The following is a 25,955-nucleotide window of genomic DNA, read 5'->3' as shown; positions in this document are numbered from 1 at the left end:
ACTGCTCTGGGGGCGATTTCTGCATTTCTGTGAGCTCTTCTTTCTGTCTGGTATTTCAGGTACTGATTTTATTACTAAACGAAATGCAGGGTTTATCAGGAACAAGGCCTGTGTAGAGAGAGGGAACTGTATGTAGTTCCTTCTATGGTAAAAGTTTAAAACCAGGTGAAAACCTAGAGATTTGTACAGAAACTAATACTAAATAATACTGGAAATCCCCTTATCTGCATTATGCAGATTATCTATTCCTTAGTCTGTGCATTTGCCTCAGAATCAGTCATCCCCTCTGCTGACTCTTTGCATGGCATTGCATCTAATGGCACTCTCTTCTTAGAGAAGCTTAGTGGCCATGTGGCCACCCTGTTGTTTCCTCTGGAAACAGGAAGAGCACATGGTTCCTGGGAAGGGTTCTATCCCTCATGCACCTCCCCTGCAGGATCAGGGTCCCTAAACAGGCAGAGATATTTTCTCAAGAAAGATGACCATAAGGTAAAGTTTCCACTGTGTTTGGACCATGTCCTTCTCTCCTTTGTGGAGACATCGTCAGAAACTATCTAAAGAGACCAGCAGGGAACTAGAGCCTCTCCATAGTGAAGCGCGCTGAGAAGTGCCTGGGGCTATGCCTGATGCCAGGCACAGCAGCGCTGAAGGTGCATGTTGGCTCAAGTGCCCAATTTTGCCCACTGAGCGGTCTTTAATGGCTGCCAGGGATAGTAAGAGCTGAATTATTTACATTTTGCTTCCAGATCATTTCCACTCAATATCCACTTTCCTCTTGGGATGGTAGAGTTTTGAACAGCATTAAATTTAAAGCATGAAAAGATTCTTAAGTGCCTTATCACTGAAAATATCTACAAACATTTAGCCACTTCCACTTAAAATGCTAAATCCAAGGGAATATTGGCTGACCACATGTTTTCTATGCTTTGAGTAAGCTACTTTATGTCTTACTTAAACCCTTTTTTGTTTTTTGATCCAGTGGGAAATCATGTGTGATTTTTCACTTTAGATACAGAATTCTTTTAACATTCAGACTCTCTAATGACTTCTTCATTTTGGTTAAAACACATAAGTTGTTTATAGGGTACACTGAAATTAATTTATTTAGAGAAAATCAACTGTAGTGAGGACATTTTGTCCTTAAGTCCTTAGGGATTGTGCTGCAAACAGATAAATGTGTTTCCTCTAGGTTTGGAGTTACCTGGCATTGTGTTTTTGTTGTTGTCTCTGAGGGTGAAAAGATGATGGAATATACGAGGTGCCAAATAAACATTCTGGAATGTAGTAGATGCCAAGTAAACTTACATTTGAATGAATGTTTTTTTTTAAATCAGGCTCCATTATCAATAATCTTTCATCTTTTTATAACTTTAACAATAAGAAATGTTCTTTCTGAAACTGTAATTTTGATATGTAGGAGTCTTATCGCCAGATAATGAAGATGCGACCTAAAGACTTGAAAAAACGACTAATGGTGAAATTCCGTGGAGAGGAGGGTTTGGATTATGGTGGCGTGGCGAGGTGAGGCACCGGCTTATCCACGCTTTTCTACTGCGCAGGTTTCAGCATAACTGTAACTTTTCCGGGAGAAGTTGTTTGCCCCTTTCTTCTTAAATGCCTCATCACTGAGCACACCTGGACAGTTCTGGTGCTGATGTCACCTTGGACCAGTCAGGACATCAAGTGCTGGCTTCAGCCAGCTTTCTCAGAATAACAATTCCTGAGCACATGTACAATAGCAGCTTGTCATACCTCATCAGAATGTATGTGATCGTTGCCATTAATTCACTTGTTGTAAAGCTAGAGTTAAACTTCTAAACTTATCTCCTCCTTCATCTAGTGTGTCAGAACCTGAAACATGAAGGACCTGCTCCTGAAATTAATATGGGAGGTGGCCTTGCTTTTCTCATTAGAGAATTTCCTGCAGGAAAGGGGGGGGGGCATGTAAATCGCATTTGTATCAAAGGAATTTTGTAAAATGAAATTTGGAAATTTTGGTCAAAATAACTGAAGCAAATGATTTAAAAAGCTACTGTTTCCTGTGCCACCTCGATTGCCCTTGGAGACAGCTGCTTCTTTACTTGCAGCCACTTCTTGTAATAGATGTCTTTATATCACTCAGTTGAGTAAGTTCAGGTTATTATCTCCTGATTTAATGATCTGTGCTCATAGACACAAGGTAGGCTGGATAATCATGGTGGTGAGGATTTAACTTAATGCTCTCACCTCCCAGTTTAGTGATATCAGTATGTTTAGTTCTTCTATCATTCGTCTTTGTAACTTTGTATAATGTGCTTGTCTTCTAGTGCTTCGAATTGTTTTTGGTCTTGTTTTTTTTAAATCACCATAAAGTAGTCATTTACTTTTTGATTCGTCACCTGAGACATTATCTCCTGACGTCTCATTTTCATAAAAAACGGAAGATTTACATTGTGTTCCATAACCAAAATTAAGTCAGTCTCCTGTGCTTGTCTATCTGTTATTTGTAAGGGTTGACAGTCATCCATTGTTTATATTATTATGACAATGTAAATATTATTCAGTAAGGGCTTAAATAGTATTCTATAATTTATCTTTTTGAACAAATTTAAATTTTTCCAAGAATTTCTTCTTTTTTTTAACCAGGTTTTGTCTATCTTCGTTGCCTCTTATACTTCAAAATCCTCCAGGACAGTGGTACATGTGACATTTTTTGACATCCTGCCATAGGTCCCCTTTCCTCAGACAGGCATGCATTCCATGTTCCGACTGCATGGAGCTGTTTTCCCCAAGATAGTCACGTAGCTTGGCCTGTCAGTTCACTTGGGCCTCTACCCACACGTCACCCCTTCAGAGAGGCTTCCCGGACCACTCTCTGAGTTAGCAGCCCTTGTCACCACCTCACGGGTCGTGTTGTATGGTCTTTCTTGGTCTTGTCTGGATCTCCCAACAGATACAAACCACACTCATTGAGGAACTCTATCTTGTTCATGGCTGAGTCCTGATTCCTAGAATAGCACCTAACACATAGCAAGCACTTGTGTCGATAACATCTACCAGATGAATGTATTTTACTTCAATAATTTCCTCTCCTCCATTTCCTTTCTTTGGTCATTATGAAATGTCTGTTACTCAGATATTGGATCCCTGGATTGATAGTTTCTGTCTCTCTCATAGTTTTTCTTTTTTCCTCATCTCTTTGCCGTTTTTCTCTTTTTCTACTTTCTAGATTTCCTCAACTTGTCTTCCAGTGCTTCAAATTTTTTTGGTCTTTGTATTAGTCCATTTCCATGGCTTATAACAAAATACTTGGAACTGGGTAATTTATAAAGACGATGAAATTTATGCTTACAGTTTCTGAGGCCGATACGTCCAAAGTCCAGCTCGTGATGGCGACAGCGACCCAGGGGTCTCACATTGCAAGATGGTGGTAGCAGAGAGAACAGAGAGACAGACTCTCTCTTCTTTTAAAGCCCTCAGAACTGTGCCCCTGACCACCATTTTTAATCCATTCACTACTGCACAGTCCTACAATCCAATCACCTCTTCAGGGCTCCACCTTTCAATTACCATAATAGGATTTCCCATCCTCTTAACAGTCACAGTGGGGGCCAAGTTTCTAATACATGAAACTTGGGGGACACAATTCAAGCTTCAGTGAGTTTTGGTGGACATAATTCAATCCATTACATTCTTGTTTTTTAAATCACCATAACATACTCATTTATTGAATTCTATTGTAATAAAATGTAAAATGAAATAATTAAATTAACGTGTCTATTACATTATCGAATCTTTTCATGAGAGACCACCCCTATAATTTATATGCCCCATAAGAATTGTATTTATTCATTAACCACTAGATATTGAGACTCTACCATGTAGTAGGTACCAAGATACAACATTGAGCAAAACAACATGTTCTCTGCCTCATGCAAAGGTGCTCTCAGTCTGATGAGGTCCAGGCATTACTCAAAGAATTATGCAAGTAAATACAAAACCACAATTCTTGTAGGTGCCACAAGGGAGGACCCGTGTCCCTATGAGGATGTGTAATAGTGGCCCCACCCTCGCGACAGGGGGCCTCATACCTTTACCATTCACAAATTCTTATCTCAAGTTTCTCCCTTGATCTCTTCAATCTTAATTCTAGAAACCATCTTCCTTTTGGCAAAATATAACTTCTTTTTGCCCTTAATAACACTAATTCTATTTCCTGGCAAGAGGTTTAGGCTTTCTGTCCCTGCTTTTTTTAGATGAGAATCTTCCTACTTAGTTATTCATGTTTGTCCTAACAATTGAAATCAAACTACTTCCCTGTTCTTATCTGTGATTTTTCTTTCATAGGCTCAAGATGTCTCCAGAGTTCAATGTCTCAAACTATTTCATTTTACCATGATTCTTTTGCATGGCTGGTGTTGTGTATTCCTAGGCACGCATGTGAATAGCATGGTTTGGTCTGGTAGGAGTTACATTCCTTCTGCCTTTTCCATAGTTATCTGATCTTCCACGTGAAGGTAAGTCTTTGTAGCTGCCTTGATTAAGATGATGCCACAGTGGGAAGAGCTTAACTCCTAGCTCCACCACCTCTGGTGTGGTCCTGCATTGTTATTTCACCTCTTGGAGTCTTCCCTTTGTCTAAATGGGATTATACTGATCTCAGAGAACTGTAGAGAGATTTAAATTACACATGTATTTCACATGTGTGTGTGTGCATGTCTTGGTTATCTGGTCCGTGAGAATCAGTCTACACTGACCTTCCCAGTGTTTGGTCCTGAAGCCATTTCTGTCCTCTCTCTTGTGCCTGATTCAGTAGCTCTTCCCTTACCACTTCCAGAACATACCTAAATATATCTTTACGTTGTCCGTGGCTCATCAGAATGTTTACTTGTGTTCTAATCACTTCCTGTCTGGACAGTTGCAGGTCCTCGGCTTTTTTGGAAAAGGTTCTTCTGAAATCAAATGCCAAAACTTGGAGATGAATTAAAGTACAGTAGCTGAGCAATTTTGTCTTTCTAGTAAGGAGACTTTATAAGAACCAGTGTCTCATCTCCTCAGGCAGCTCCTTTCTGTTCTTTTGGGTGCCATACGTAACTGAACTGGTCTGATCATTTTTTATGTATTCTCACAATTTTCTTGTACATATAATTTGCATTTGTGCTTATCCTTCCCTATTCTGTCTCATTTCTGTGTCTTTTTTGTTTGAAAGATTAAGAAATTTCAGAATAAAATTTTGGGCTATTATCTTAATGAGATTCATCCATTTGAAAGGAGTTTTGAGTAGAAAGAATAAAAGGCTATTTGTAGAACTGCCACAGGTGTTTGTGGAAGGGTCCCCTCCATACCTGGACTTATCACACCTGACCAGAGCACCTGAATCATGCAGTTTCTACTTAAAGGGCTTTTTTTGTTTGACTGTTTTTGATTTTAGAGTTTTTCTAAATAATAAAAGTGATTCAAACATTAAAGGAATTCAGAAAATATAACTAATACTTATGTACCTTATGGAGATTTTATAACTCTTAGAATTAATATTTTTAAGATTTCAAGTAGTTTCTTAAGTTATGAAAGTGAAAATGTCTATGGCAAAAAATAAGAATTCAACAGAAAATTACAAAGGGCATAAAGTTGTTTTTAAACAATCCCCTTGCTGCCTCCCTAGACGTTGAAATGTTTTCTCATATGAAACATTTTACTGTAGAAAATTTGAAAATTAGAAATAAGCAATTGAAAAAATGAAAATGACCCAGAATTCTTTTTTTTTGGGGGGGGGGGAGTGAACAGCTGGCCAGTATGGGGATCTAAACCTGTGACCTTGGTGTTATAAGGCTGCATTCTAACCAACTAAGCCAACCGGCCAGCCCTGTCCCAGACTTCTAATACTCAAGTTAATTACTGTTAAAATGGGATGATACTGCTTTTTATTGCACTTTTGTGAGTTAGTGCCACATCATTAACATCATCACTTGTGATTTTGATCTTTGCAAAGTATCAGAAAATCTTAGCTGAGGTGCAGGAAAGCCGGCAAGTAAACTGCTGAGAACACTGGACTTTTACGATGATACTGATTCTAGTCAGCCTTTTTCAGCTGCAGATTTATTGTTGTTTTGGTCATCTTGTGGTGAGGAATAATTCAGTATTCATGAGTTGCTTCTGGGTGCTCTTCTAGGTATTGGGAGTTCTATTCAGCTTGTTTGCCCAATCTGTACAAATCGCTTCCTCTCAGAGCCAGGCGCCCTTACCAGTGGCTCATTTTGGCCTTCTAGGGCATAGTGAATTAGTCCTTTTGTTAAGATCTAAAACTAGAAATGTGAGCACATATAAAATATTTTCCTGTTGTTCCTAGGGAGTGGCTTTATTTATTGTGCCATGAAATGCTGAATCCATATTATGGACTCTTCCAGTATTCTACGGATAATATTTACATGTTACAAATCAACCCAGATTCTTCAATTAACCCTGTAAGTATTAATGAATAAAGAGGTTGGAAATTTAGTTAGACAATTTTTAGGATGGATTTTCACTTTTAGTCTCAATTCTTGGTTTATTCATTGTAGACTTAATCAAAGACTATGGTACATAAAACATTGAAAGGTTGAATGAGAATTGGATTAAGATGGATGACTTCAATCCTGTATTTTTAGTGCTTGGGATCATTGGATATGTTGTTTTCAAGGAGAATAAGAATGAAATTTAGCTACTTATACACTCAGACATTTAATTGCCATTTGAGAGAACTCTGATACGATGACCATACTTGTCAAGGTGTTATTCTGAGAAGCGGGTTAGAAAGTCCATCCTCCTTCCAATCAAAATTGGAATATTTCCATAGTTGGCTTTTTTGGCCACTAATGCTGACACCTTTAGTGCGCTTGTTTTAGAGATGAGGAAAAACGTGCAGTGTTTGAGTGACCGGTACAAGGTTGGCAGCAGGCCAGTGGAGGACTGTCCCTGTGGAGCTACATCTGTCATGAGTGCTGTGCACAAGGCCACTGAGGCAAAGTCAGGGACAAACCATACTTGAGAATTCAAATGTGGAAAAGTCTTTTCCCAACATGGAAACAAAGTTTTGACTAATTTTCTGAGATGATTATCATTCAAACCTGAAAGTAGAAACTTGAGGTTCCCTACAGATAAAAACAGAACTGCTCTGGTTTTAGAATGATTCTTTTACTTGGCTCATTCATACTCATTTTTCTCTGTGTTCCTTTATTCTTTCCTGGGGGACTGGGAAAGGGCAGCAGCAGCAGAAGGGGGCAGCCCTGTCTCATTTCTTTTGTGCTCAGGGGAAGGAAAGCGGGCTTGCTTCCTGGATGTGCGGTCTGTACAGTGCACAAGGCCCTGCGCTCAAAGGCCCGTGCTTGGTTTCGTTCTCTGCTGTCACCATATTGACATTCTCAATATTTTCTGAAGAAGGGGCTCCACGTTTTTATTTTGCACTGGGCTACTGCAAGTTGTGTAGCAGTTTTGAGGTGTTGGACCCATGAGCGTACAAAATGTTGTCCAACTAATCTATACAAAAGATATGCTGTAAATTTTGACCACCCAAGCAGCCTTATTTTATCTGGTTGTGAGTGTAACCCTTGGTTACCGGATATCCACCTTGGTTGGTCATTTTCCTATTGAATTCATGTTCTCTGGTGCCCCCTACAGGACCATTTGTCTTATTTCCACTTCGTGGGTCGGATCATGGGCCTGGCTGTGTTCCACGGACACTACATAAATGGGGGGTTCACAGTCCCCTTCTATAAGCAGCTGCTGGGGAAACCCATCCAGCTCTCCGATTTGGAATCAGTGGACCCAGAACTACATAAGAGCTTAGTGTGGATTCTGTAAGTACTGACTCACGTTTAGTTAATTGGAAATTCATATATAGTTACCTGCCTTAACGTGTGCCACTACACTTGTTCTGTGTGTTCGTGTGTATTTAGGGGATGGATGTGAAATTAGAGAAGAGAAATAAAAGAATTGTATTACAACCAGAAACAAAAAAGCAGATTTAACAAACAGTACTTAATTGCCATCCTCAAGATGTTTGGCCAGTTTTTCTTCATGGACTAGTTTTTTGTTGTTGTTTCCTTGAATTATGTGGTATAATCACAAATCTTAATAGGCTAGTTCCCAGGCCTCGGGGGGGGGGGGCATGTGTGTGTGTGTGTGTGCGCACACATGTATGCACAACACCCTAGTGTCTCCAGTTAATCTATAGAGGGGCCAAGAAAGTATCAAAGCAAAATTAATATTTAGTTACCTTTGTTTTCAAACTATGCTAAGCACTCTTAAGAGCAGTAGGCAGACAAAATGAACTGTAGGTATCTTGTGAAAGAGCCAATTTCACAGGAATGAAAGATCCAGGCTCTGACAAGGGCAGGGGAAGCTGATCTGAGTGGGAGTTGGGCCTCTCGATTGTGTTCTGTGTTTCATGTGTTCTATCCTCAGGTGGGGAGTCTGGGGGAGTTAGGGCCTTAGTCCTGTACAAAATCTTCCACTCTATGTTTTTAAGAAATATGATGAATTAAAGAGGTAGTTTTAACTTTCAAGTGCTTTTTTGTTCGAACTGAAGCATTTGAAAAGGCTGTGCAAAGAGGGGAAGAAGCATTTCCTTGGTGCGCCTGTCTCCAGGTTGGCCTCCCTTCCTCTCAGTGACCTCCTCATGATTCCCTCCTCTCTGTTCCCCGACTCAGCTTACAGCGCAGTTAGGTTGCATGTCTCATAAATGCAGAGAATGGTAGAGCGACCCATCACCTTCCCTCTATGGCTGAGAAAGCCAGGAGTCAGGGGCATCTGGAACTAGAGCTGTGGGCCCCCAGCTCTTTCCAATACCAACGCCCCCCTGCCCACGCACAGGTTCCGTGTCCCCCTGCAGCTGTCCTCTTCTCTCTCCTGCATCTCTGGGTGTGGTTGTCAGTAAAGGCTGTCTCTCTTTCTGCTGATTTCCCCATGTAATGTTCTGTTCATTGCCACGTGGTGGCAAATGTCTAACTGACATCGTCTTGTGCCCTACCTCGACAGAGAGAACGACATCACCCCTGTGCTGGACCACACTTTTTGCGTTGAGCACAATGCTTTCGGGCGGATTCTTCAGCATGAACTGAAACCCAATGGCAGAAACGTGCCTGTCACAGAGGAGAACAAGAAAGAATATGTGCGGTAAAATCCAGGGGAGCCTCAGTGGTCACCTGTGGGGAATAGCCACCTGCCCGGGGCTGCCCTGCACATGGCAGGGTTTAGATTGTTATAGCTCCTTCACTGGGTGAGGCTTATCTGTCCCTGGTGGCACCTGTAACCAGAGTCACTTTAACTGAGACATCAGGCTCAGCAGCAGCAGTGAGGTCTCTGCTTGGAGGGGCCCTGATGTGGCCAGGGCCAGCCTGTCAAAGGGACAGAGCCCAAGCGGGAGAAGGACTTTGAAGTGACATCCTGACTCTGGATGCAGAGGTGGTGAGCACAGGAGAGAGCAACAACCTGGAGGGTTCCTTGTGATCAGTCTCAAGGAAGTCTCCTCTGTTCTGGTCTGTTTTCCACCCCTCACTGGAGGTAAATCAACGTAAGGGACTAGTCACTTGCACTGGAAGTTTAGAAGCATGTGGGCGCGTCTATGCTCAGACACATGCATAGTTCTCACACTGCCCTGCATTTTACTTTCAAATGTACTTTAAATTATGGCAGTTGCTATAACAGGTCATATTTAAATCCTACTGATGTTTTTAGTAAAGAAATAGAATGTATAAGGGCCTATGCTGACTCAGTTTTAACTTGATACTAAGGCCAAGTACTTCCAGCTGGTGGGGTTTTTGATTTAGTGGGGAGGGCTGGAGAGGCTGGGGCCGCTCTCAGGGTCTGCCTGCACTGCGTTCACATGTTTGCTGGACTGTGACATCAGAACTTGCTAATGGAGGAAAAGAGGCTTTTTTCCATCATCCATTTGGTATGGCTTCCAACTTGAGAGTTTTTCTTGCAGGTTATATGTAAATTGGAGGTTTATGAGAGGAATTGAAGCCCAGTTCTTAGCTCTTCAGAAAGGGTTCAATGAACTCATTCCTCAACACTTACTGAAGCCTTTTGACCAGAAGGAACTGGAGGTATGTGCTCGACGTGCTTAATCCACTCAGGGCCTTTGCGGGTTCAGATGCGGCAGGTGTTTGTCTGGTTAAACCCTTGCTGGAGAGTGAGGCTTGCACTCTGCCAACAGGCCCAGGAGTCTGTCAGCTTCCCAGAAGAACACAGAGTCAGGGCTGGAGCCAGCAGGGGCGTCGCAGGTGTTTGTGCCAGTGTGTAACAAGGCGAGGTGTCCACTGGGCGGCAGTGAATTTGGATGATTCTCAGGAAGTTGTTCAAGGCATTAGTGCCTTCTCCCATTTTCAGGATCTCTAACAGTGGAGGTTCCATAGCCCTCTCCTGGGTAGTCATCTCAGATCAAAGAAATTATCTCATATGTAACCCAGTTCTCCCATGAGAATTTTGAGTTTTTCATTTTTTTTTCAATGTTTTGCTTTTTATCCTGGCTATTATTAGACTAAGAACAAAGTGTTATTTGTCTTCTGTAATCATACTTCATGTATTTGAATACAGTGATGCATTCATCCCTTATCCATCTCTGTTTGGTGCCAGATAGCTCAGGCCTTTCAAGTTGTTCTCGTAGTCTCTCTGCCTGGAGTGAGATGCTGAGAGCTTGTGAGCCAAGAAGCACTCCCTTGGGTGGAGCACTATTTCTGGAGCAAACTCTTAAAGAAGTTTTGGAAATATGCTCCATTTGCCCTAACCCCACGTTAACTCTTGCTGAGTTCTCTTTGGACGTTAAATTCCATACATCCTTGAATGTCCTGGAGAGACCACTGTGATGTGGCTTTAACTCACATTTTGCTCTGTTCTGTCTTGGTGGACTCACACCTCACCAACGCAGAGCAAAAACACAAACTTGGCTTATAAGCTAACATCACATCAGTAGCGTGCACTGTAGTCCTTGGGGTCAAAAACCAGCCTGGAGGTAGCAGAAAGATTGAAGCATGGTGCTTCGGGCCTGCTGTTTCTGAACAGCTTTCTCCCTGTCTAAATATCTGTCTTGTTTATTTGGAAACAGCTGCGTCTTTGCTTTGGAAACCCAGTTTTTAACTCCGTTCGTATACTGGAAACCTAGGAGGCACATCATGACGTTGGTTTATACGTTTTGGAAATAACTTGCCTTTATAAACACCTTCACAGCTGATAATAGGTGGCCTGGATAAAATAGACTTGAATGACTGGAAGTCAAATACTCGGCTGAAACACTGTGTGGCCGACAGCAACATCGTCAGGTGGTTCTGGCAAGCAGTGGAGACCTTTGATGAAGAAAGGAGGGCCAGGCTGCTGCAGTTTGTGACTGGATCAACTCGAGTTCCTCTCCAAGGCTTCAAGGCTCTGCAAGGTGACTGACGTGGAGGCAGGGCTATTCCATTACGCATCTGTACTGGGTGTGTTCCATAGCAGGCCAGGGCAGGAAGAGCTGGAATTGGTTGGGCTGTTTTTCTGAAACACCTGCTACACACCAATGTAATAAACATTCTCTGGTAACAAATGCTCAGCACTGTGGAGGTGCTTACTTGGCAGGTGCCATCTGTAGGCAGGTGTGGTGTCCTTGCCAAGCACAGGCCATGGAGCCACTCCAGGGCACATGGGTTCCACCTCCTCACTGCTTCCAGGAACCTCACGAAGGTTGACCAGCCTTCAAGGTATTTGGTGTGGACCATCATTTTCCATCTCTGAGAGGCCAGCTTACCCAAGACCGGTGGAGAGTAGTGGCCCCACAACTAGAAGTTGCAGATGAAGCCCTGTTTAGCCATAAGATCCACTGAAGGAAGAGGATGTCATGCTCACTCTCTTTAAGCCACTGATGTCACCGCTCAAGGCAGGGAGTTCCTTAGGAACGGTCCCAAAGTGACTGTTGGGCTGGCAGCCTGGTATGTCATCTCTTACACTTAGGGTTTGGAGGGACTGTTGCTGATAGCTGGGAGGAGGAAGGTGAGGTATGTTAATATACTGAAATTTAGCTAATCGAACTTTAAATATTAATAGACGTACAGATATATTACAAGTACAGAACATTCACTCTGACTTTCGAGAACCTCTTTGAGTGAACAGAGGTTTATTCTGTCTCACTAGGCTTTGCTCATAAGGGTACTTGTGCCTTTTCCATAGTGACCTCTGCCTGTAGAATCGCTGCAGGGGGTTTCTGCCTGAATAAAAAAGGGGTTCTAGGCTGAGCCCCCCTTGTATATGGGAGCCTCCATCTGCTTGACCAGCTTAATAATTACGACTACTAGTGCTTGTTGATGCTTGGTAACTTACAAAGCCCTTTCTCATTCAGTTCTCCTAACAACGTAGAGAGCCTAACTGAGCAGGTATTATTTTCCCCACCACACATATGAGGAAACTGACGTTCATTGAGGTCATAGGATTTATTTTTCCCCAAGAGAAAATTAGTAAGGTGGTGAGTGGTAAGCCAGGGCAGGAGTCCAGATTTTGTGACTCCATATCTTTCTTTTCTCATTACATGGCTATCTTCTTTCCCACAGGAAGTCTCCTTACTGTTTAGGAAAAGTCCCTGTTGTTAAAAGGATCTTATTGATATCCTCCATAATCAGATGGACTTCAGCTAAATGCCTGTGTAGTATCTAGCAGGCAGGTCAGCCCACACAAGAGAGCAGATGTGATGAGGGGCCCACCCGACAGGGTCACCGTCCAGTACAGGGAGTGCCAGTGCTGTGGGCAGGAGTGTGAACGCTGCTTGCTTGCAGAGCAGGGTGGGAGACAGATGCCTCCATTCCAGGGTATCCAACCACAGGGACACAGGCCAGGCACCAAGTGGCCAGGGCCCAGCAGGAGGTCTCCCCAGAAGCACTCCAGGCACAGCCTGCCCCGACTCCCCAGGAGATGGGGCTCAGAGGGAGTGGCCTGGAGACAAAGGAGCCAGCTTCTCCCTGCTCCAGGTGCCAGTGACAGTGGGTGCTGCACTCATCTCCCAGTGGCCATAGCAAGAGACCTTCTTCCCTCTATGAAAGATGGTGGTCTCTTGCCTGCTGTCATCTCTTCTGGCCTCCAGGGCTGCCTCTAAAGGCATTGCTGGCCGTTGCCCAGGTTGAAAGGCATGTCTGTGAATATGTAGGAGTGAATAGCAGCAACACAAGGCTCAGCAGCCTCTGCAACCACCCTTCCCAGTGTCCTGCAGCCCTCATCAATCAGCAGGGGGGACGCTGCCTGGGTTGGTCCCCATCTCTACAGCGGCAGTGGCAGGTGCTGGCCAGTGTGGTGCCCATTCGGGGTTGAGTTTGGAAAGACCTGAGCAAGGAAGGGCCCAGTGGAGCCCAGTGCCTGTTCCCCCACCCCCACCCCAGAATTGCTTGACAAGCCTTCTATCCAAAGGGCAAGACAAACAGATTTAACCTAGAGATATCAGCTCTGTAGCAGGCTCGTGGTCAGGGTATATTTAGGAGCATGTTCACTAGTCTTTTCGCTGCTGCCTGTGATGGTCTAAATTGTCTGATGTTTGTCACTTGATGGCCATCCAGGCAGAGGCTTGTGTTGCTACGTGAATCCGTGCCCCTGTAGCAGAACAGCCTGCCTGGTGTTGGGGCTGAGAGTGTGGTCTGGGAGCTGTGTGGCCGGGAAGCGCCGGGGCTTCATCCCTGAAGTGCATTAACTAGAATGTTGTCTCGTAAGGTTCTACAGGCGCAGCAGGGCCCCGGCTATTCACCATCCACCTAATAGATGCCAACACAGACAACCTGCCAAAGGCCCATACCTGGTAAGGACTGTTGTTGTGGAGTCACTGTGTCCGGGGAGCATGTCTCCAGAGGATGTGGACATTCACGTTATTTTTTTAAGCTATTTTCTTACTTGTAGGTCTCTGCCTTTCATTTATGCAAAGTCACTTACGCAGTAGCACTTGTGTGCAATGGGACAAGTAGTTTGCAGTGTGCTACATGTGAGGGTGATCAGAAGTCTCTTTTGGGAAACCAAGTTTGTTGTGAGATACGTCATTAATTACTGCCAATGTTTCAGCAACAACATGGGGCTACCACTCCAACAGGCCTCATCTTGTCTTCAGTGGGTCCTGATACATATATGTGTGTGGGTGTGCACCCATCAGCAGGGTAAATTGTCCAGTTTTTAGTTGGGACTGACATTTCTGGGTCGCCATTTTCCTTCAGAGTTTTGCCTATGACAGAGGCACCTTGTCTATTGAAAAATGTTTTCTCCCTAAATTTTAACTTAAAAATTAGTATCCATAGTGGAGTATTTCTTTAGGGTTTAAAAACCTGATCATTTACATACACTTTGTCTCTGAACCACTTATTGAGCAGAGCAGCCACCTCTACTTCAGGAGAACCACTTCCAGATGTTGCTGAAATGCAACATGACATGTGGGAAAGTTCCTGATTTGGATCCCACGGATGTGGGTTCAAATGCTGGCTGGGACACTCTCTAACGATGTGATTTGGGGCAAATTACTTATGTAACTTCACATCTGTGAAATACAGCTATTCCTAGAACTGTCATGGATATGAAGGCCTTGCCCTGAGTGTGGCTTGTGGTATCTGTTACGGGAACATGCCATGTTGACGGCAGCTGCTCTCTATTCATAAGGCTTTTGTCCCTTAATAGCTTAGTGCTTGGAATAAAACAGATACTAAAAATATCCTCTGACAGTAAAGCTCCAGAAAAAAAGAGTGGCACACCATTTAACCTTACTCTCAATAAAAAACATCCTTAATTGCTTAACCCTTATAAATTCAATATGTCCTCTGGGTCACAATTTTGTATTTTTTGATTTGTTACATCCTTCATGAAGGATGTCTTTTTCTTTGCACAAATACTAGAAGAGAATTTCCCCATGGAAATATTGAGCCAAAAGTTTAATATTCATTTCATCTTTCAGGGATTTGACATTTTATTAATTTTGAGGTATAGTTTGCTTTTGCAGGGAATTTTCCAGATGGCCCCATTTTGGTCCCAGATCAAGTCCCAGAAGAGTAGAGAGACATGCAGTAAATAGTTAGTGATGACTTGACTGACAGCCAGTCTGGATGACAGGGGTCTGCAAGGGGGGTATTTCTGGTACAGAGAAATAATTTCTCCCAAACAAAAAACAATTTGAGAGCTTTGTCCTAATATAAGCAGTGAGTAGTAATTTGGTTATATTTTGTTTTTGAATGCCTTAAGATTTATTTTTCTGTGTGCCCCACCATCCCCACCCCTCCTTTCCACCCCCACACTGCAAACGCTCTACTCCTGCCTGTCCTTGACCTTGAAGTGGGTCCTAAGGCTGCTTTGCCCCAGCAGTGACTCTCTTGCTGTTTTGTCCTTTTCCAGCTTTAATCGGATCGACATTCCACCTTATGAGTCCTACGAGAAGCTCTACGAGAAGCTGCTGACAGCAGTAGAGGAGACTTGTGGGTTTGCTGTGGAGTGAAGAGCAACCAAAGGCAACCGATTCTAGCTCACGACCACCAGACCAAAAGCATATAGCTTCTGTGCGCCTCCCGCAGAACTGCCTGAGGCCCTGGGGTTCCAGATAACCTGAGGGAAAAGGGTTGTCTCCCTCCCTTTCATGGAGGCAGGGAGGGGGGCAGGAACCTTTGTTGGTGGCTCCCACCCATAAATCCCTCCTTTATCATAGTATTCCCATCCCCTTCCATCACCCATCCAATCAAATGCAGCCAGGTTTAGGCCTTGGCCTCGGTCACACAGGAACCCTGCTGTGGTGGCAACATACTTGGAGATAAGGCTCACTGCCCTGCGCTCTCGATAGGAGCAGCAGCCACAGTTCAGGACTGAGCTCGGCTCACTGAGGGGCTGGGACTGGTAGCTGTACCAGCTGTTCCCTCTCAAAACAGCCTGGAGGCTCTTTTTCAAGTTCAGAAGCTGCCGGATATTTTACCAGAGCTCAAACCCCAAATTTTACATCCTAGCAGCCTGTTCTGGGTAGCAGATTAATTTCTAACTGAAAAATAACTGTATACTATGTTTATTGGAATTTTGCCACCACAGGAAGCTTGAGTCAAAATGTGTTTCCCCTTTGAAAGGTAAAGGAGTTGAAGTAGCTTTTGCTGGAGGCCCAGGGTATTTCTTTTCAGGGTATCCTGGCTGAAAAATTTGTTTTGCACAGAAAAAAATGGTCTTTCCTTTTAAGGAGTCCCTTTTGCTGCATTATCTATCCCGTTTGGATTTTTTTTTCCAGTGAAATACCACCTTAGGGAGCTCATAAAAGAACAGACCAAAATCAGCCTCAGATCCAACGAGTCAGTCCCAAAGCTGTGACTCCTGTGCCACTGTTGTATGTAGAAGAGCATTGATTGTGTCACTTGGAATATTAACAAAGTATTACGTGGTAACTGCTAAGAGCTAATCTAACAAAACAAAATTCTGTTATCATAGCTGCTGGCTTGGTATAAACTAGCTTAAAAGGGAGAGGGGGAACAGATAACCCTGATGACCTAAATCCACCTGAAGTTATTGTTTTACAAAAAGTAGGATGGGAATTTAAACCCGTGACAGCAGAGAGGGGGTGACTCTACACTGACCCATGTGGCCCTTTTCTCCAATAGCAGATGGTGACACTAATGATTGCTACTCGATTCACTTGCCCAAATGTCTTCATATGATGATCAAGGCCAAAGTAAGCCTACACTCTTTTAAGTTTCTAACACCATTTCCAATTTGCACAAAAGTACAAACTGTATGTTATTTTAGCAAAAGTGGTTTGAGTCCAGATATTTAAACTCCAACGAAAAACAGCAGCAGCAACACATTTTTCTGTCTGGTTTTGTTGTCGTTGTTGTTTGGGAGTGGGGCAAGTACAGGGTAATTCATTAGCATGATATCTCACTGCTGTGGAAGTTTCTGAATTAAGTACTGGGATCCAGCTGAGGGTGTGAGATGGATTAGGGGGACCTTTTGGATGACTTTTACCCGTTCTTTTTGTTGCTGTTACCTTTAGACTGGCGGGTTTGGAGGAATACTTACCCTTCTGCATCCTGCAGTGGGTCTTTTGGTTGCCCCAAAAGCAGTGTGTGTGATTTGATGTGGGGAGCGCTCAAATTTCTTATGTCATAGACCCTCCCCTTGAACAAGAGATTTGACCAGCTTGGTGGGTGCCAGTGCCAAGAGCTGTGAGACACCCACACTTCTGGGCTACTGAGGTTCTGGGATGGAAAAGGATGCCAACTGGGATTTGCTGCAGAAGGAGAGTTATAATCCATTCAGAAAGTCAAGGCCAGATTGTGGGCTTAGTCTCTTTCAAAAGTTCTTCCTCAGTTGGGCTTATCCTGTATCTCATTCACCATGATGCTTTCTAAGAAGCATTCTAGAAACTGGCTCCCCAATGACTCTGTCCAGTCTTCCCTTGCAATCTTCTCATGAACAGTGAGGAAGTGAGAACTCCAGACCTCCCCCGGAGAGATCTGCTCTCTCTCTGACATGAGCCTAAACTGTGGGAGGTGGAAAGACATCCCTCAGAGAACTGAAGTGACCTCCCGAATGAGGTCAGAAGCACCCCTGATTTTCCGGGTGGTGTCATCGAGAATATTCAGTGATTAGGAAGGCAACCAGGGTCTTGTGGTTTAAAAGACTTTGAAGCAGGAATGTTGCATTTGACATCTTTAAAACTACCTTCTTGTTGTTGGGAGGAGTGGGGAACGATCCTTAGAAGCTGCATCGCCAGCCCTGTGCCTCTCGTGTGTCAGGTGTCACTTCCGCCAAGATCCAGAGGGCTGCATCCTGGCTCCTCCACGGGCTAGCCCAGCAGACACACGAGTTACATCTCATAAAGGCCTGTCTCTGCTTCTCTTCTTGCACTTGCACGCGGGTTTGCCAGCCCCTATCGGGCACCATCATCAGCTGTGTGAGTGTCGCAGACCTTTCCAGAGCTCCAATGTGCTCTTTCCAAACAGGCATCTGTGTCAGTGGCATTGCACTTCTAGAACCTTAAATGATACAATGGTTCAGTCCTTTTGAGCCACCCCAAAGAACACAGTGTGGCAAGCAAATGCTTAAAGTTCTTGATCGCTCCACTTTGGGTCCCAGTGACGCCCATTCATGTGCGATCTCATTTGTCGCGCCTCTTGGTGGTCCTGGACAACCCACCCATTCCCCCTCACCTCTTTGCCCAGATGCTTCAGGGGCCCAACTTTTCAGGCTCGCCCTCACCAGCGGTTGTAAGCCGACACTCAGGGATGTAGCAAACCACCACTCTGCCAGTGCTTTCAGTAGGAGAAGCCAGAAGGCTGCTTGGGAAGCTTGGGGTGACAGTCACCTGTTGACTTCTGAAAGGAAATCTGCCGCTAGATCGAATTTTGACTCTAAGCTTACTCAGCCACATGGTCCTAATTCAGGTTAGGTGGTCCTCAGATCTGAGATGTCAGGAACGGCCTTCTGCAGAGAACAGGCCCCGCCCCCGCCCAGTCTGCAGCCAGGTGTGTGCCGCATGGCAGCCTCCCTGAAACATAGTATGAATTTTTAAAATTTGTTTATTTTTGTTTCTCAACCACTTTATAATGTATTTTTAATTTATTTTGTAATGTCTTGTTTTTAAGTATTGCTGCTATCCTTGTTATTCTTCCCACTGTTTTTATTGCTGATTTATTTTGTGAAAGTTGTACACTAATGTTCTGTTTTATGTCAAAATCAAAGGTATTTAAAGATATACTAGTTCTATTTAATGTGGTTATGGAACCAGCTGGAAACACAAAACAAACAGCGATTGTACAGCAGGCTGGACCCGGGAGGTCAGGTTCATTTTGTTACATATGCAATAAACTCATGACTTTACATTTTTTGGCGTCTGTTATTTTGGTTTGGAAATGAGATTCCAATTTTCTTTACGATCCCACGAGGAAGAAGTCAATGATCAGAAATACTGGCAAGGGGGCTGGCAGGTTAGCTCACTTGGGAGAGTGTGGTGCTGACAACACCAAGTCAAGGGTTAAGATCCCTTTACTGGTCATCTTTTAAAGGGAAAAAAAAAAAAAAAAAAAAAACTGGCAAGGACCTTCTAAGGAAAAAGGGCAAACTTAAAGGATACAATTGTAGGAGAAACTAATGAAAATATGGTAGTCAGTTGAAAGTGCTCAATCAAGCAAAATTTGTGGGATTGAGAAAGTTTAGAATCTGTTGATTTCCTCTCACATTGGTCATTATTTGTTGGTTTGGGTTTTTTGGAGTTTTTTTTTTCCTTTTTTCCATTTTTTTTGTCATGGTAAAATATAATACTTATCAATTTAATCATTGGTAAGTGTACAATTCAGGGGCATTAAATACATTCACAGTGTTGTATATAAGCATCACCACTGTCTGTAGCAAAACTTTTTCATCATCTCCCACATAAACTCTGGTCTACTAGCAATACCTCCCCATTTCCACTACCCCCAGCCCTTGATACTCTCTAGTCTACTTTTTTTTTTTTTTTTTTTTTAGCAGCTGGCAAGTATGGGAATCCAAACCCTTGACCTTGATGTTACCAAAATCAACTGAGCTAACTGGCCAGCCCACCTATTCTACCTTCTGCCTCTATGAATTTGCCTATTCTAGGTACCTCATATAAAAGGAATCGTACAATATTTGCCCATCTGTGTCTGGTTTATTTCACTTAGCATAAGGTTCATCCTTGTTGGAGCACGTATCAAAATTTCATTCCTTTTTATGGCTAAATAATATTTCATTGTAGAAAAACCATCATTGGTGTGATGGTTAAATTTATGTGTCTACTTGACCAGGCCATGATAGCCAGTTTTTGTCCAAAAACTTTGGTCTAGATGTTGCTGTGAAGGTATTCTTTAGATTTGATTAACATTTAAATCAGCAGAATTGAGTAAAGCAGATTACCCTCCATAATTTGGGTGTGCCTCGTCCAATTAGAAGGCCTTAAGAGAAAGGACAGGTCTCCTGAGGAAGAAGGAAATCTGCCTACAGACTGCCTCTGGACTCCAGCTCAACATCAGCTCTTCCGTGGATCTCCAATCTGCCCTGCCAGTTGTGGACTTGGCAGCTCCCATGTTGTATGCACCAATTCCTTTCGACAAGTAGTTTTCTCTCTATGCGTGTGCACGCGCGCGCGCACACACACACACACACACACACACACACACACACACACACACACACACACACACACACACCCCCTATTGGTTCTGTTTCTCTGGAGAATGCTAATATACTTTGGCTGGTTCTACCTTTTGGCTATTGTGAATAATGCTGCTATGAACACAGGTGTACAAATACAGGGGTACTTCAAACAGTTTATAGAAAGAGTCATTATCTTTCAATTCTATTTTTCCATGAACTTGCTGAAGCACCCTCATGTCTGTTCGAGGCCCTGCTGTCAGTTCTTTTGGATACATACCTAGGAATGGAATTGCTGGATCATATGGTAACTGTTTAACTTTTCAAGGAACTGCCACACTGTATTCAATAGCGGCTGCACCACTTTTATTCTTACCAGCAATACACAAGGGTTCTAAGTTCTCCACATCCTTGTCAACACTTGTTATTTTCTATGTTGTTTTTTCTTTATCATAGCCATCCTAGTAGTTATAAGGTGGAATCTCACTGTGATATTCATTTTCATTTTACTAATGATGCTGAGCATCTTTTTCATGTGCTTATTGGCTATTTTTATAAATGTGGGAAAATGTCTACTCAAATTCTTGGCCTTTTATTTTTTATTTGCCCATTTTTGAATTGGGTTGTTTTTTTGTTGTTGAGCTGTAGGAGTGCTTTGTAGATTCTGGATATTAATCCCTTATTAGATAACCAATTTGTAAATATTTTTTCCCATTCCATAGTTTGCCTTTCTACTCTTTCTATAGTATCCTTTGATGCACAAGTTTTTAATTTTGGTGAACCAATTTATGTATTTTTTTGTTTGCCTATGATTTTGGTATCAAATCCAATAAATCATTGTCAAATTCAATGTCATGACAATTTTCCTCCATGTTTTCTTCTAAGAATTTCATAGTGAGCTCTTAAGTTTAGGTTTTTGATCCATTTTGAGTTAATTTTTTGTATGTGGTGTTCAACTTCATTGTTTTGCATGTGGATATCTAATTTTTCCTGTACCATATGTTGAAATAACTCCTTTCCTTATTTAATGATCATGGCACCTTGTCAAAATCAATTGACCATATATAAGAATGTGTATTTCTGGTTTCTCTATTTGATTACATTGGCCTGTATGTCTGTCCTTATGCCAGTGCCATAGTATTTTAATTACTGTAGCTTTGTAGTAAGTTTTGAAGTCAGGAAGTATGAGTCTTCCAACTTTATTCTTCTTTTCAATATTGTTTTAGCTATTCGGGGTCCCTTGCAATTCCATGTGAATTTAAGGATTGGCCTTTCCATTTCTGTGAAAAAGGCTGACAGAATTTTGATAGGGATGGCATTGACTCTAGATCATTTTGAATAATTATTGACAGCTTTACAATGTTAGGTCTTCCAGCACATTAATTTATTTATACAATGTCTTGTTGTTTTCAGCATACAAGTGGCAGATCTTTAACCTCCTTGGTTAGATTTATTCCTTCTGGATGCTATTATAAATATAATTGCTTTCTTAAGTTGCTTTTTGGATCATTCATTGCTGCTATACGGAAATACAACTGCATTTGTGTTGATCTTGAACCCTGCAACTTTGCTAAATAGCTTTCTTCTGTATTCTTCATGATTTTCTGTCTATAGAATCATGTCATTGGTGAAGAGAGATAGTTTTACCTGTTCCTTCCAATTTGGATGCCTTTTTTTTTTTTTTTTTTTTTTCTTATCTAATAGCTCTGGCTTAGTCATCTATTTTTTGATCTTTTTAAAGAACCAGCTCTTGCCTTCATTGATTTTTCTCTGTTTTTCTATTCTGTATTTTATTTTCTCTGCTATAATTTTCTAATCATTTCTTTACTTCTGCTGACTTTGGTTTTAGTTTTTGTTTGTTTGTTTTCTTCTAGTTCCTTGAAGTGTAAAGTAGGTTGTTGATTTCAGAACTTTCTTTTTTAATATAAACACAGCTATAAATTTCCTTTTAGGCACTGCTTTTACTGCATCCCATTAGTTTTGGTATGTTGTATTTTCATTTGTCTCTGGATATTTGCTAATTTCCTTTGTGATTTATTCTTTGACATGTTGGTTGGTTGAGCGCCTTTCATTTCTATATATTTATGAATTTCCAAGTTTCTTTCTATTATCAATTTATAGCTTCACCCCATTGTGGTCGGAGAAAATACTTTGTATGATTTCAGTCTTTTTAAATTTATTAAGACTTATTTTATGGCCTATTCTGGAGACATATAGTCCATTCTGGAGAATGTTTCATGTGCACCTAAGAAGAATATGTACACTACCTCCCCTCTTATCAGCAGGGATACATTCTAATACCCCCAGTGGGTGCCTACAACTGTGGATAATACCAAACCCTATATATATTAGGCAAAAAATAAGAGATTAACAATAACAACAAAATAGAACAATTACAACAATACACTAAAAAAAAAGCTGTGTGAATGTGGTCTCTCTCTCAAAATATCATATGTAATATTTTCAGATCACAGTTGACCACAAGTAACTAAAACTGCAGAAAGTGAAACCATGAATGAGGGGGGACTACTGTGTTCTGCTGCTGTTGAGTGGAGTGTTCTGTATATATCTGTTAGGTCTAGTTGGTTTATAGTGTTATTCAAATTTCCTTATTGATCATCTGTCTAATGTTCTAATCATTATTGAAAGTGTAGTATTAATGTCTCCTCCTTTTGTAGAGCTGTCTATTTCACCTTTCAGTTTTGCTGTATGAGTCTCTTTGGGTTTACCCTAGTGGGAATTTGTTGAACTTTTAAAATTTGTGTATATATTTCTTTCTTCAAATTTGGATAGTTTGCATCCATTACTCCTTCAAATAAGCTCTCTGCCTCCTTTTTCTCTCTTTTCTATTTCTGGAACTTTCATAATGCCTAAATTGGACAACTTGGTGGTGTCCCATAAGTCCCTTGGGCTCTCTTTGCTTTTCATCTTTTCCTTATACTCCTCTGACTATTTCAAATGACTTGTCTTCAAGTTCTCTGATTTTCTTTTGCCTGTTTTAGTCTGCTGTTGAGCCACTGCACTGAAATTTTCAACTCAGTTATTGTATTTTTCAGCTCTAAAATTTGTTTGGTTCATTTTAATAATTTGGGTTTTTGTTGGTATTCTCATTGTTTCATCATTATTGACTTCCTTTAGTTCTTTGTCCATGTTTCCTTCAGCTCTTTCAGCACATTTAAAACAAGTTATTTTAAAATCTTTTCTAATAAGTCTGATGCCTTTGTTTCTTCAGGGATGGCTTCTAGAGATATATTTTGTTTCTTTGCAATGTGCCATGTTTTTCTGTTTCTTTTTATTCATTGTGATCTTTTGTTGAAAACTGGCTGGTCATTTGAAAAAACAGTATCTCTTCTAGTCTCTGAAGAATGACGGGAAACCTTCACTAATTAAGAGGATATGTTCTAACACTTGGTAACATCTCAAGGTGATGGCTTAAGGTCTCAGTTTTTTTTCTGGGCATGTCCTGCTTTGGGTCTCTGTGTGTGTGCTTTTTTTTGTTGTCATTGTTGTTCATTCTTTCACTTATACCCATATACATGGCTGCTTTTTAAAGTTTTAATTTTTCAAAGGGTTTCATACAGCTTCTTCTTGGCCTGAGATGTTCTATTATATTCTTCTGGTCATATCTCTTGCCCTAGGTGTCCACAGGTCTTCAGTCTCCCTGCAGCTTTTTTTTTTTTTTTTTCCTTTTTGTCTTTTTTCGTGTCCGGCAACAGGATCGCAACTCTTTTTTTCCTTTTTTTCTTTTTTCCTCAGTGTCGCGCCCGTACCGGACCAGGACCGGCAACAGGATCGCAACCCTCAGTGTTGCGCCCGCACCTCGCTTAGCCAGTGAGCGGAACCGGTCTGTATGTGGGATCCGAACCCTCGGCGGGAGCACCACCGCACTCCCAAGCGGCGCACTGTAGCAGTGCGCCACCAGGCCGGCCCTCCCTGCAGCTTTTATATGTTGTAGTACCTGCCACTGCCTTCCATGGCTTTTGCCAGTCACCGTTCCCATTAGGTGGAGTTAGGAGACAGAAACCAGTCCTTTGGAAAGCCCACAGATAAATCAGAACATTGCAAATCAGTCCTGCTTTGCTCCTTTTGGTGCAAGGGAGGAAACTGGGAATTTTGGGACACTTCCTCCCACAGTGTTGTGCCAGGGAGAGATGGGACATGGGTGAATTAAAAAATGCCATAAAATTTTCTACTATTTTGAATGTGGCTTTTTCTCAGTTGGGTGTTCACCTGGTTGTTGTAGTTCTTTGAATGGTTTTCAGAGCTCCTAGAAAGGTATTTTAGTCAGTCTAGTTGTTAGTTCCCCCTATCCCCCAATGTTTCCATGGGGGATTGAGGGTCTGGAGCTTCCTAGTCTGCTATCTTTAATCCCTGTCTTGATTGGAGAGTTCAATCCACTTATTTAAAATAGTTGTTGATGAGGAGTGACTGCCATTTTAAAATTTGTTTACTCTATGCCTTACAGCATTTTTTTTTGCCCTCATTTCCTCCATTACTACCTTCTGTGTTTAGTTCATTTTTTATGGTGACATGGGGATTACACTTAACATCCTAACATTATAACAATCTAATTTGAAATTATACCAATTTAACTTCAATAACATACAAAAACTCAGCTCCTGTACAGCTTTGTTTTCCCTTGCTGTTGCTGATGCCATAAACTACAACTCTATACATTGTGCACCCAATAAGATCTGTTAGTAGTTACTGTTAATGAATTTGTCTTTTAAGTCACTTACGAAACAAAAATTACAATAATACTAGGTTTTATAATTTCCCATGTATTTTACCTTTACTGGATATCTCTATTTCTTTGTACACTTTTGAGTTACTGTCTAATGTTCTTTCATTTCGACCTAAAGGACTCCCTTTAGCATTTCTTGCAAGGAAGGTCTGATGGTAATAAACTTCCCTCAGATTTTGTTTATCTGGGAATGTCTTAATTTCTCTTTCATTTTCAAAGGACTGTTTTGCTGGATATAGAATTCTGATAGTTTTTCTTCTTTCAGCAATTTGAATATATCAGCCCATTGCCTTCTGACTACCAAAGATTCTGATGAAAAATATGCTGATAACCTTATTGAAATCTCTGTATGTGATGAGTCACTTCTCTCTTGCTGCTTTCAAGATCGTCTTTTGTCTTTGACTGAAATGTGCTTTGGCATAGGTTTCCTTGTTTATTCTCTCTGGAGTTTGTTAAGCTTGGATTTGTAGATTTGTGTCTTTCATCAAATTTGATCAATTTTCTGTCATTCTTTCTTTAAATATTCTTTCTACCTTTTTCTCGTTCTCTTCTCCTTCTGAGATTCCCACGATGCCTGGTGTTGGTCTGCTTGATGGTGTCCCATAGGTACCTTAGGTTCTGTTCACTTTTCTTCATTCTTTTTTTTTTTTTTTGTTCCACAGATTCAATAATTTTAATTGCCTTATCTTCAAGTTCATTGAGTCTTTCTCCTTCCTGCTTAAATATGCTTAAACTTTTCATTTATTGTACTTTTCAGTTCCAGAATTTCTTTTTGGATCCTTTTTATAATTTCTGTCTCTTTATTGCTATTTTCATTTTGTTCATATATTGGTTTTTGTTGTTATTATTCATATATTTTTCTGTCTTTTTCAGTGTCTTTCTTTAGCTCATTCAGCATCTTTCATACAGTTGTTTTAAAGTCTTTGTCTAATAAGTGCTGTTGGGGCTTTCTCAGTGATGATTTCTGTGGATTTTTTTCTTTGTTTCTTTGATGTGCCATAGTTTATTGTATTTTAATCTTATAATGTAACTCTGGGAATCAGATTCTCTTTTTTCCACAGCATTTGCTTCTCTCTTCCAACACTGACTGTTAAGGGTGTTTCTGTTCAGCTTGAGGTGAAAGCATAAGGTCCTTTCA

General features: G+C 41.6%; 1 protein-coding gene across 1 annotated transcript in view; it reads left to right on the top strand.

The window, feature by feature from the left end:
* SMURF1 (SMAD specific E3 ubiquitin protein ligase 1) overlaps window positions 1-18,788 on the top strand; it is a 28,651-nt gene extending 9,863 nt beyond the window's left edge. The window contains exons 10-17 of the mRNA XM_008583351.1: window positions 1,418-1,521; window positions 6,326-6,440; window positions 7,633-7,811; window positions 8,992-9,129; window positions 9,941-10,061; window positions 11,182-11,383; window positions 13,684-13,759; window positions 15,328-18,788. Coding sequence (XP_008581573.1) covers window positions 1,418-1,521; window positions 6,326-6,440; window positions 7,633-7,811; window positions 8,992-9,129; window positions 9,941-10,061; window positions 11,182-11,383; window positions 13,684-13,759; window positions 15,328-15,427 — 1,035 coding nt within the window. The 3' untranslated portion in view covers window positions 15,428-18,788. The remainder of the gene's footprint in view (window positions 1-1,417; window positions 1,522-6,325; window positions 6,441-7,632; window positions 7,812-8,991; window positions 9,130-9,940; window positions 10,062-11,181; window positions 11,384-13,683; window positions 13,760-15,327) is intronic.
* Window positions 18,789-25,955: the final 7,167 nt, after the last annotated feature.

Source organism: Galeopterus variegatus, unplaced genomic scaffold, assembly GCF_000696425.1.
Source record: "Galeopterus variegatus unplaced genomic scaffold, G_variegatus-3.0.2 Scaffold2891, whole genome shotgun sequence".
Taxonomy (NCBI): domain Eukaryota; kingdom Metazoa; phylum Chordata; class Mammalia; order Dermoptera; family Cynocephalidae; genus Galeopterus; species Galeopterus variegatus.
Note: the sequence above shows the minus strand (reverse complement) of the source record. Positions and strands in the feature narration are given on the sequence as shown.